The sequence below is a fragment of the Euprymna scolopes genome, chromosome 8 (assembly GCF_053919585.1).
Source record: "Euprymna scolopes isolate OS-2025 chromosome 8, ASM5391958v1, whole genome shotgun sequence".
Taxonomy (NCBI): Eukaryota; Metazoa; Mollusca; class Cephalopoda; order Sepiida; family Sepiolidae; genus Euprymna; species Euprymna scolopes.
In genome coordinates this window covers 2,018,840-2,031,965 of record NC_136489.1, presented here as the reverse complement: position 1 = coordinate 2,031,965, position 13,126 = coordinate 2,018,840, and the positions used below count along the sequence as shown (strand labels likewise).

The following is a 13,126-nucleotide window of genomic DNA, read 5'->3' as shown; positions in this document are numbered from 1 at the left end:
TCGAGAGTCAATTCAGAAAGGAGAGTTAGGTGAAACCCTTTTGGAAGCGATCAGAAAGGGAGACAAGAAAATGTAGAATCTAAAACGCATTGAATCCCTGATCATCTCATCCGGACGAAATAAAAAAATAATCATATATTTGGAAGTCTTCATTTTGTCATCTTTCAACCATGAAAGATAAAGTGATTTTTGTATTCATCTTTGTATTCATCTTTGTATTCATCTTTGTATGAAATACCCTTCCAAAGTGTTAGCTGTCTGTCCCTACCATCACAAGTAATGTTAAAAAAACTATATTTCTCCTCAGTAATATTAACGGTATCCCTCTTTCAATAATGAATGCTCATCACCTATGTGTAATAAGAAATGTCATCACAGTCGTCGCCGTGATGCAGTATATAAATGTCTTATCCTAGGTATTATGTCCTCACCATTATATATGCCGTCCCCGATATGTACCTGTCAACAGGCATCGATATATATATATACCCGACTATACAACAAAAAACGGTCCATAAAAAATCCAATCATTTGAGGCCCTTAGCGCCGCTCTGCAACTTTTAGTTTCGGGAGAGATAGAGTTTGAAAATATGGAGACAGGCATAATGTGTTTTATTTATTAGACTAGCATTCAAAGTTGGCGACGTTACCACTGTACCAACATGACACGCATATAGACCGATTAAAAATTAAAAATAAACTAAAATGAATGTACAAAATATGGAGACAGACAGACAGACTTTTATATATTAGATTTATCTCCTCTTTTTCACTCCTCCCCGTCAAAAACGTTTGAATTATCTCCCCTTTCATGTCACTCTTAAATTAAAGACGGAACATTGTGTACATGTTTCATATGTACACAACGATGCAGAAGCACCAAAAATATGTGGAATATCAATATTGACGAGTCTAAAGAAAATCTAAACGGAAATATGTTGTCTGTTTGTTGGCAGAGTTTTTTTTATTTTCGTAATACACGAAAACAGGTTTCCTTTAAAATATCTCCAAACATTAAACTTACCGGATTTACACTCGCCATTGTTGCTGCATTCATTGATACACATGCTGTCTAAAATATCCGGTTCTGGCTGTAAAGTCCCATTAACTATAATCCAAGAGTCGATGTCTCGATTCAGCTGGGCAACGCATTGTTCTTTGAGATTTTCCAAAGCATCTTTCGCCCATTCCAAAGTGTCGGTCAGCTGGCAAAAATAAAGAGAGAACAGCCATTATTAAACTAATATTGTCGTTTTCAAACAATTCTGTTAAAAAAAGAAAAAAATTAGAAACGCCTTCATGTTTTTGATTTCTTGAGATTGGGAGCGATTATTCGTATTATTTGGATAATACGGGCTACTGCTCTCATCTTAAGTGTTATTCACACAATATTTCGGCAAATGTAATCTCCGACCTTCTTCAGGTGTAACTTGTCGAACTTGTGAATCTTTTTTCAAACTCGGGAATCTACATGGAGTTCTAAATGGAACCCTTTATTTAATACACAAGGGTAGCATACTCTCATTTCGTCAGCCATAACCGGTTAGAAGTCCTGAGTAAGTTCGAGCAGGAGAAAATATTTTATAGTGCCATATTTGATTCATCAGAACTCAGTCATATTTTTTAAGGTTTCATATTACAAAATTAAAAGCAATACGTTACCCACGAACTCTAAGAAATGCAAAATATTAATAATAAAAACCACCTTTGATTTAATCAGATTCAATTTCCCATCAAAAATTTACGAAACTAAAGTTATTTACATAACAAAATCGACTTTCAACATTACACATTTTATTCCTCTCGTAAATAACTGTCTATTTTAAAATTGATGTAATCCTATAAATTCTTATCCTGATCTGCCGTAGACTGAAGATCATATCTATTGTAGATCTTTTACGCCTGAACCCGCACTGATTCAGCTAGGACTCTTTCCGTCAGTTTTGCTAGCCAAGCTTGCACCACTTTAGCCATTATTTTCTCGGCAATAGTCAGCAAGGATATGCCTCGGTAGAATTTAGGAAAACTCGTCCCTGGAAAACTCGTCCTCTTTTGCTAGGTAGGAAAACTGGTCCCTTATTGAATAAATATCGATTGAAAACACGTTTTATGACCGTTCTTGAAGATATTGTCTTTAAGAGAATGCACATCCTATAATAATTAAAAAAAAAAATTACTTGTTTACTGTTGTTTTAAAAAAACTAAATTAATTTTCCTAAGTTTTCGTTTTCTTCCTAGCTTTAAAAGTTTTTGGTGTTTCAACTTATTTTAAAGAGTTTATTTAGTTAAAAAAGTAATGTTGAGTGTTACTTTTGAACAAAAATGTCCGATATAAGAGAATCACGTCTTAGGAGTCTCGATAATTGCTCAAAAATAGAAAATTAAAGAAAATACTGTGTTAGATATAGTTTTAAAACGAGTCCCCCTCCAAAAGAAAATAAATTTGTATATTTTTAGGTAATGCACATCCCATAATATTTAAAAAAAAATATTTTTACTTATTTACCGCTTAAAAAAAATTAAATTGATTTTTCTAAGCTTTCGTTTTCTACCGAGTTTTTTTAGTTAAAAAAATAACAACGCACTCGACATTACTTAGTAAATAATTTGGAACAAAAAAAAAATGCCCGAAAATTAAAGAAAATACTGAGGTAGATATAGTTTAAAAACGAGCCCCCCCCCCCCCCCGCCAAAAGAAAATAAATTTGTATATTTTTAGTTAATGTCTAAGATCACTGCTCGGAAAAAAATCAAGCTAACAGAAGTGGATACGGTTGATTATGTAACGAAACTGAACGGAAGACACAAAAACGAAACCATATATTTATCAAAAAAATACTTTATCTTTTTAACATTTCTTGTGTTATTACGAAACAAACAAACAAAAGGAAAACACTTTTTGTATTATCAAATAATAAAACAAATATTTTATTTAGAAAAATTGGTATTTCACGGGAAATGTGGAACCTGCATAAACGGTGTTTTTAGTTAATGATTGCTCCTCCAAAGCGCAAAAGGTTTTCTTTGGTTTATTTAATCACGAAAACTTTTTGAAGGTACTATTTGAGGCCAACAAGGGGGAGGGGGCAAAAGCATTATTTGAATATGTATGAAAAAATAATTTAACAAAAAAAATAATATTCAGTGGAGACAATAATAAAAAAATTAAAAATAAAATAAAAACAAGCACTAAATAAAAGTATGAATCAAATTCACACAAAGAAAAAAATATTTAAATAAACCTTTTGAGGTTATTATTATTGTTATACAACTTTTAAGACTTCTCATAAAAGAAAAAATATAGAAAACTGTTGTAAAGTGGTGGCGGAGATGGGAGGGATGAGACAGGAACAAAGGACTAGAAAAATAATGTTTGAAACTCACCAAAATAAAAATTATTTATGGTTTCTTTTTTCCTTTCGTCTTTTCCTTTTCTTCCATATCTTTTAATCTATTTACAAATGCGTGTAGGGATGGTATTGGGAGAGCAGGGATGGGTAAGAAGGCAACCTTAATTGTACATTTTCTGTCCATGAAAAATTCGAGTTAATTCAAACTAACATTTATAACGAATTATTCCGTTATTATACCCCTTTTCACATAGATATTCTAATAAGTTGTCAACACAACATACCTCTGCTAATGGACTCTATACCACTGGAATGTTTAAGGTTTAAGGCAGCTATCAAACATGTATACATATACCTATCTTTCTAGTGTTTTATTATCTCTGTTTTCTCACCCCCCCATTCTTTTCTCTTTATTCCAATATTTCAATCCACACACCTATTTGTGCTTCTTTGCATACAAAATCTTGTTCCTTATTCCTGTTTTTAACAACATGTGACAGAACCTCCTGATAATAATTGTCTGTGACGTTCAAGACTTGAATTTTCATTGCAAACTTTGCTTTTGTATAAACTGTATCGTCTGAAGAGGTCTCTAGTTACTAGTAACTAGCTAACCGAATTATGCTCGTGACGACATAGCTATATATAAATATATATATATATATATATATATATATATATATATATATATATATATACTAGACCACCCGTGACCCGTTGGGTCAGTACGTTATATTAGCTATGGAATTCATGTATGAGCGTGACACTTGTGGCATAAAGAAAATAGTTTTTTTTTACATAACAGAAGCATTTCTATGAAAGTATATTAAAATGAAAAAAGAATATAGATAGATTTCTATGAGTCGTTCTGTTTATTATAATTGTTATTTTTTTTTAAATTACAGTTACTGAATTATAAGTGGTTGGTCATACTTATGCACTGAACAGGTATCATAATCCTTATTATAGTTAAATTCAAATTTTGATATATCATCTTTTAAATGAAATTGTTAGTTGAAAGTACAGAATAATAAAAAAAACACTCTCCACATGTTAATAATGGCTTTTTAAATAGAAAATGAAAATAAAATGTAACTTTTTTCATTTAATTTAAGCAAACATTCAGTACCCATTGTGTAAAGGAAAACACTATTTAATGTAATAGAAATGTGTGCATTTACCGATTCAGCTTTCCGTTTGGAAATGTAAGCAGACGACTTTAAAAAACATGGGAAGAAGAAAAAGAAATTTTTTTGTAATAACGCCCTCTAGTAAAAAGGTCTGCATTAGTTAAGGGGGATAACTCTATCCAGTTTTACATCGCTCCCTTTTTCTGTCTCTCACACATACACGTAACTATTTCTCGCGTACGTAACGAAAACAGAGGGAGTAGGAGTGTTGAAATCTATTAGAGGGAAAGTGAGAGGTGTTTTCTTTCCATAAATTGTATAGGGTAATATTGCATATTATTAATAGATTCATAGATAAATAGATTTTATAATATATATTATAATTATCTATGAATCTATGTATTATTTGTATATATAAATAACTATTTGATCAAATTAAATGAAATTGTTTGTATTAAAAGCGATATAAAAATTCCGGAATTGGAATAACGGATTGAAGACGTTGCTATTTACGCATGCGCAACCGGATGTTGAAAACCGGAAATCTGATTGCAAACATACAAGATCCATAGACTTTTAGTATTATATATATATATATATATATATATAAGCAACAATAAGCCTAGCCAGTACCAGATGGGTGACCATTTGGGACTCCCAGGTGCTGTATGTGCTCTCTGCTTATCTCAGCATCGTTTCCAGTCGTCCTGGACTTTTCCTTGCCACTGAACTCAAACAGTGCCGATTCAGGAGAGGTTAAGATTGCGCAACACTTGCTTCACAGTTACATACGAAGTTGCCCCTACAGGGGATATCCTTTGCCTTTCGAGACTGAACGGAGGCATCATATATATATATATATGATATATATATGATAGTGGTAGCTCTAGATATATCTAAGGCTTTTGACAGGGTATGACATAAAGGTCTTCTCAGGAAAATCAGATCATATGGTACACTGGAAGAATACATGACATAAATCCTTCTTAGAAAAGAGAAAAATCCAGGTTGTCCTCGATGGCCGTACATCTAAACAGTGTGATATAAATGCGGGAGTGCCTCAGGGGTCTATTCTTGGACCTCTGTTATTCCTAATATTCATAAATTACCTCCCTGACAAAATTGCCTGTGAGATGGGTATTTATTCAATAAGGGACCAGTTTTCCTATCTAGCAAAAAGTGGGGGAGGGGTGCTGACGACATCACACTCTATAACAGACACAACAGGAAAACAAATGGACACATATCTAAAGAAATGGCAGAAGCACTAGAGGATGACCTCCGACCTGTAGTGGAATGGGGACATAAATGGATGGTTACATTTAATGCTGCCAAGACAAAACTCGTTTCCTTCAATAATTACAAGAAACCTTCTCTACCAGCAATAGCAATGACCAATGACTCTTTATCTGAAAGTACATCCTTTAAACTCCTCGGCCTAACGCTCTCAGGAAACATGAGTTGGAACAATTACATTGAGAGTATCACCAGGACCGCTACAAAGAAGGTAGGTTCTCTTTAACGTGCCAGAAAGATACTAGCCCAAAAGTATTCTATACCTCTATAAGGCCACCATTCGCCCATGTATGGAGTACTGTTGTCATATTTCGGCTAGTGCATCTACCACTAGTCTCTCGCTTCTGGACAAGGTTCAAAAGAGAGTCGCCAATCTGATAGGTCCTGAACTGTCATCTAAACTTCAGCCTCTGTCCCATCGACGAAATGTAGCATCCCTCTGCCTTTTCTACAAGTACGTTAACGGTGAATGCTCTGACGAACTGCAAGCACTTGTGCCCCCTCGATGAAGATATCCCCGACAAACCCGTTAAGCAGCTACATCTCACCCCTTCACAGTAGAGATCCCTAGATGTAAGAGATCCTTCTACTCCAGTAGTTTCTTCCCCAGGACAGCTAGACTTTGGAATTCCCTGCCGGGTCCCTGCTTCCCCAACTGTACTGACATGCAGAAGTTCAAGTGCAACGTGAACCGACATCATGTTGCCCAACTCCCTACACAGTACCCCTGATGCCCATGTCCCTGATAGTAGCCCCTACAACAAAGTGGCAATATGCCTTGTTTGGGGTGAAAATGTAATAAAAAAATATATATATCAAATCTCCAATACTAACGATTACTACGATGCTATCGCATTGATTACCGGTCGCACAATAACCCTCATCCTCGAGTGGCTTCCGGGCCTTGATAAGTGATGACTTCCATGTAAATATATACATATATTTGTATATTTTGGTAGCAAGTCATTATGCAAGTACGTCTGATTGAACGCGGAATTATTTTTTTTCTGATCTTTCTGGATATTTTTTCTATTTGCCGAACGGTCTTTTTAATTTCGGCAGGTATGTTATATAAAATGGCGCCCAGAAGTTGTTGTTCGGCCATATCAAGCGCTTTATCTCGGTGCGTCCGATTATCATTAGGAGCGATTGTTGTTGTTTTCGTTTTTTTTTCCTTTGAGGCTTGGTGTATTTATAATTTTTTTAAATTATTACTCTTAAACTATACCTTAATGTTAATACAAAGACATTACTCGGCCATAATTAGATTAATTTCAGTAAAATCCTATATAAAATACTAAATCATTAATAAAATATTCTTCCCTTTCGATAGCACACAAAAGAGAAAACGTTTGACAATGAGAACAAATTAATCAAATTCGAAATAAGAAAAACTTACTTTAATGTCTTCTACGCAAGACTCCACTGTTGATTCGCTGTTAACATTCTTTATGTTCGTACATTTCTTTCCCGAGGCTGACATCAAGATGGTCTTTTTGCAGTAATTTTCGACTTCAGATTTGGTTTTTCCAGAAGGAGTTGGCCAAGAAACATCCTGTAAATAATTGAATGAATGAATAAATGAATGAATGAATGAATAAATGAATGAATGAATGAATGAATGAATGAATGAATGAATATATATCATAATATAAAACTGAAATCGTCTTGCTTTTGGGCTTTGAAATCGTCCATTCGCTTCCGCTTTACAAGTTTATGACTTCCGATTTAAAAAATTCTGTGCGTGCGTAAATAAATGAAAACGAAGCCATAAAAGCTTTTTATCAACAATTTACTGGGTCGTCTTCTTTCTTATTTTATTTTGAAATAGATTTATACATTTTATTTTTCTGCACTCCTAACAATATAAATAAATAAATAAATAAATAAATTAATAAATAAATCTTTTACAAATTGGTTTGCGTTACAAATAAAAAAAATCGGGCAAGATTGACGATTGAGTGGCAAAATACTTTCGATCCCTATATCACATAAAAGGAACCAAATTCACCTAATCAATATGTTACCATGCACACAATATATAAACAATAATATCGGTATTTCAGAAGTTACCAATTTTAAATAAGCAGAACGTTTTCAAAAACAAACGATATAATCAGAACTTTTAAAAAAATAATAAATAGTTTTTATTTATTTTAAACAATATATATATATATAGAACTTATATTTAAAATTTTAAACAATATAAATAGAATTTTTTAAAGCAAGTATCATTCACAAATTCTTTTGGTTATACGAGGAAAGATTTTCTCCTTTTCTCTTCTTCGCTACATGAATTTCATTGTATGCCTTCTATACGTTTCTCTGTTTCCAACTTTTCTGATTCTTTTACAATGGGGCAATACACCTTCTATGGTTTGCATGTATATTTAAAAGTTATAAAACTTCAAATATGAAAATATTTATGGCAATTAAGCTAACCAGAGGCTTCTTGTTTCATCTTCGTAAGGATTCATAAAATAAGTATAGGTTGTAAGGACCCCACAAAATAAGCAAAACAAAAGGATCAATTTCCGGTCGAGACTGATTGACTTTCCCATACGCACGTGACATCCGCAAACGACATAAGAAAACCGAGTTTGTTTTTTCGTCAGAATGTCTATTTTAAATATAGGAAAAAATTGTACGACTAAAAATTAGGCACGAATAATGTACGAATGACTGCAGCTGCTGTTGATTAAAGCAACTTCGACACAGGAAATCGACCGTCAGTGTAAAATATCATGAAACTCTGTGGTATTATAAAAATAAACAATAGAAAAACGAATTTACTCATTAATTTTGAGAGGTTATTTTTGGCAAATATCTTTAAGTCCACGCCCAAAAAGATGTTTACTAAAAGAAGATTCCTGACTTTTAATAAATATTCCTTCTTACATGGGTGATCTACTAAGTCCGTTAGAGCAAAAAAAAAAAAAATTGTTTTATTAAAATAAGCAATAAAACGAATTTACTCACAGTCGATAGATTATTTTTTAAAGACTGAGAGAATATTTTTCTTCAATCAAGTGTCACGTTTTAAAAATCTTTGTAAAAAAAAAATAAACCAGTTTATTTCTTGCTGTATTATTGAAATAAACAAACAAAACGATACAGTCACAACTTTCAGTCGAAAGTTTATTATTTTTGGCAAATTAAATTTTACAATATATATTTAAATAAAAATAGTCAATCAAATTTAATGAAATGTTTTTTCGGAGATCTTCAGTTCAAAACGGATACGTACAATATAACCTTTTTTGATGTTTCCATTTTTTAATGTCTTGATTAAACTGTACAAGTGCCGACCTTTTTCTTTAAAATGTGAATTTTGTAGCAATAAAAAGATAACACTAGGAAATTTTTATAAAAAGTAGAAGAAATCCTTAAAGACTGAGCCAATGTTTTCAATCCAGTGTGCCTCTTTATATGGGAATATATCAATTATTGGCCAAGATATGTACTTTTCTTTCCTATCAGAATATGTAGATTAAAGTGAGAAAGATAAAAATGCGTGAAAAACTTTTCAAATGAGATTATTATGTCCAGAAAAATGTACTTACTACCGATATGTAATCCTTATTGTATTCAAATTCAATTTTCCTCTCATCAGAAATACATTTTTCAGGGATTCTGCTTTCTTTCACTAAATCAAGAGTTATATCTTTGCCTGCAAAAAATTTAAAAAAGTGAAAATATTCAAATTAAAATATGATGGCATCTAATCAGAAACAGATAATCCTAGCACAATCACAATCCAGTTAATAGATGCTTGGAAAGTCGCCTTTAGAACTGCCAGCAACCGCTGTCAAAGGATTAGAACAACAGAGGCTTGGTTCCCATAAGTTTTGATGGCGGGGAGGGGTTATAAGTACCAACATTTAAAAAATACGTAGAAATACTTCAAAACGTTTGTGTGTGTGCGTGGTGGGGGACTTTTCATTTTTTTATTGCTTTGAAAATGTTTCACTGTTAAATATTGCTTAATCAGCTAATTATTATTATTTCCTGATATTTTAAAGGCTGTAAACACACACAGAAAAAATAAGGTGGACCTGTACAATGCACACTCCCTCCTTGTATTTTTTTATTTATTTTTTTTTCCAACGGATTACACCCCTCTTATATAAAGGATTTTTCATTTAATCTAAGAGCAATAATGTTAAGACCTTTATTATCAAACTATTATTTTCGCTAGTCGCCATGTTCGTTTCCGTGCATGTGTGCATTCAATTTTTTGTTTGTGCACAAAATTGCGTATGGTTTTCACTGGTTGCAATGTTTGCTTTTGCATGTGCATTCAATTTTTGCACTTTTATCCATTAATTCTTTATACGCACTATTCCATAGTTAGCTATAACATATACTGACCCAATGGGTCAGGAGTAATCATGAACAGATGCGAATATTCTATCATTAATGGGACTGAGATGATTTTTTTCCAGTATCGAACAAAGCCAAAAACTTTGTATCAAATTTTGTTTGTACTGAAATAATCAGAGTGCCATCTACATATCAATTCATGATATTACCACGCTCATCCAGAAACTTGATGCCAGCAAGCAACTGATCCTAACAATATTCTAGTCATAGTACTCAAAAAGCTACACCCGGAACTAGCACACATTTTTGCAAAGCTGTTCAATCGATTCCTAAAAGAAAAATACTTTCCAACACCTTTGAATAGTCTCTTCAGTATTTAAAAATACTGAAAATTGATCTTCAGCATCTCGGTACAGACCAATTAGTCTTCTGTGCATTATGAATAAGATGCTTGAATCCTTGATAAATAGAGAAACTGTCAGCCACCACCACAAAACCAACCTACTCAGTGACAAGCAATATGGTTTCCTTCCTGTGAGATCTACAGCTGATGTACTGCCTGTAATTTCACACAGAATCAGTGAATCTATTGATAATGGGTTTCCTCTAAAGAGCAATAAGCATAAAGGTCTACTTCACAAGATTTCCAGCCATGGAATATCTGGAAATGTCTTCTCAACCATCAAATCGTTTCTCCCCAATAGATTTATACAAGTAGTTGTTAATGGCCAGAAGTCTGAAGCTCAAAGTATCAATGCTGGCCCATCTCTCTTTTTATCTTCATCAATCATCTCTCAAATTACATTCGAAGTTCATTCAGACGACACTACCATCTATGGCAACACTACCATCTATGGCAACTCTTTAAACAATGACCAAGATTTTCTCTGAGTATCTCTTTCCCAATCTTGATGGAGCAAAAGGTGATTGGTTAATTGTAATGCATACAAAACCAAGCTTCTATCTTTTCACTACCAAAACTCTGACCCCCATTTGGCTTCAATTTAAATGAATGGCTCTCGTCGCAAAGATGCTCCCTACTTTGACAAGCTTCTAGGTCTAACCTTCACCCCTAACCTGAAATGAAAAATTTACATCAAATCAGTTGCCAAGGTCACTGGAAAAATGGTGACGTTATTCTACCATTCCAGAAGGTATCTCATTCTTGATGAAATTTTTAAAATCCGGAAATAGACTCTCGTATGGCAACGTAAGACTGGAAAATGTATTATTTCGTTGATTCTCACCCCATATGACCTCTCACCCATACGCCAATAATTCTTGTAAAAAAAACGAAACGGTGATCCAAGGCTACAAAATATCCGCTCTTCTGTCACAAGAACTTCAAATATAAAGAACTTAAAAAAAATAAAGAAATAAAAAAATAAAGAAATTAAAAAAATAAAGAAATAAAAATAAAGAAATTAAAAAAATAAAGAAATTAAAAAAATAAAGAAATTAAAAAAATAAAGAAATTAAAAAATAAAGAGACTTAAAATTACAGAAGTTCATAAATAAAAATTTTTAAAAATAAGTTTAAAAATAAATAATTAAAAAGACATTTATTTTAAAGAAATCTTCCATTAACTGCGTAATAATTTTATTTTTATAATAATTATGTTTATATTTCTTATTATTTGGATTCATCGGACTATTGTTCTCATCTTGAGTGTGATTTTCCAAAGGTTTCGGTTGATGAAACCTCCGACCTTCTTTAGGTATATCTTGTCGAACTCTAGAATGTTTCTATGAACTCGGAAATTTGGACAGAATTTTGAGTAGAACCCTTTATTTACTTCACGAGGTAGCATGCTCTTGTTCCGTCATCCATGACTGGATAGAGGTCCTAAGTAATTCGCAATTGTATTTTTCGGTCGCCTAGGATTGAACATTGAAAAGAATCTCGCTTTTGCAATTAATTTTTTTTCCAAATACTCTAACCACTGCGCCACGGGTCCTTGCAGAAATTCTAGTACGAATTTTAGGAGCCTTAGACGTATTTGAGAAAAACGTTGTGAAAATCACATTCAAGATGAGGGTAGTAGTCCGATGAATCAAAATAATTTGAATACGCAATCCTCTCAAAAATTCAGAAACATCATAGATGAATGCTTGTTTCAAAAATGTTTACCATTATTATAAGACTGAAGATTTTGATGTTAAATAAAATCACTGTCAGCAAATTCTTTAAAAATAATAAAAATACTTGCCTGATTCTTTAGTTTTCTGTTGTTTTGCTTTATCCCTTTTATCCAATTCTTCACAAGTCATGATGTCATAATTCGTTTCACATTTAAACGGTTGACCCTCATTACAGACACAATACATTGAACCTGCAGGCAAAACCACTTCTTTTGTTGGACAAACACCATCATACAACGATGCAGATGTGGGAACCCTAAAAGTAAAAAATTAAAAATTTTATTTTTTATTTATTTAGTGAAAAGTAATTTCTAAAAGACAAAACCAGTGTATTGGCGTAATGTGTTCACAAAAGGGACAGAAGGTTTAGGTTCAATCCTCAGTAGTGTTATAACAAAGACTAAAAAAATTGTACTTTATTCCCCCTTGCTTAAACACGCGGTATTATAAGGTGAGGATCAAGGATAAGTGGAGTAATCCTGGGAGTAGCACATTTTTATGTATCTCTGTGTAGTAGCTAATAAAAAAAAGCTTTCGGGTCACCATCAATTACATTACGTGATTTAAAGACAGGATATTTGGCCATATATATGTATATATAGACAGGATATTTGATGAGGCTGCTTATCCTATGCTGCAATGCTGGTGTAAACGTTAATTTGCAAAATCGTTTCATACATTTTATTTACAGCTTAATACTGTTCGTATGTTGAGATAGTCAGAATAGAGTTATCTTCCCTTTTAAAAACCCTTAAAAAAACTTTGAAATATTTTTGTTTATTGTTTTCCTCTATTAGTAAAAAAATGGCATTGTTCGTTTGTTTGTAATTGGCACACATTTTCTTTATATTTTTCATTAAAAAGCAATTTTTAATGTAGCTAAAA

The 13,126-nt window shown here is 32.7% G+C and overlaps 1 protein-coding gene across 1 annotated transcript in view; it reads right to left on the bottom strand.

Annotated features, from left to right (window-relative positions):
- The window catches only part of LOC145284085 (uncharacterized), a 473,693-nt gene that overhangs the window by 390,692 nt on the left and 69,875 nt on the right, over positions 1-13,126 (bottom strand). Inside the window, exons 19-22 of the mRNA XM_080133151.1 lie at positions 12,310-12,497; positions 9,340-9,446; positions 7,176-7,331; positions 1,025-1,205 (exon numbers count right to left, since the gene is read on the bottom strand). Of these exons, the coding sequence (XP_079989277.1) occupies positions 1,025-1,205; positions 7,176-7,331; positions 9,340-9,446; positions 12,310-12,497 (632 nt within the window). The remainder of the gene's footprint in view (positions 1-1,024; positions 1,206-7,175; positions 7,332-9,339; positions 9,447-12,309; positions 12,498-13,126) is intronic.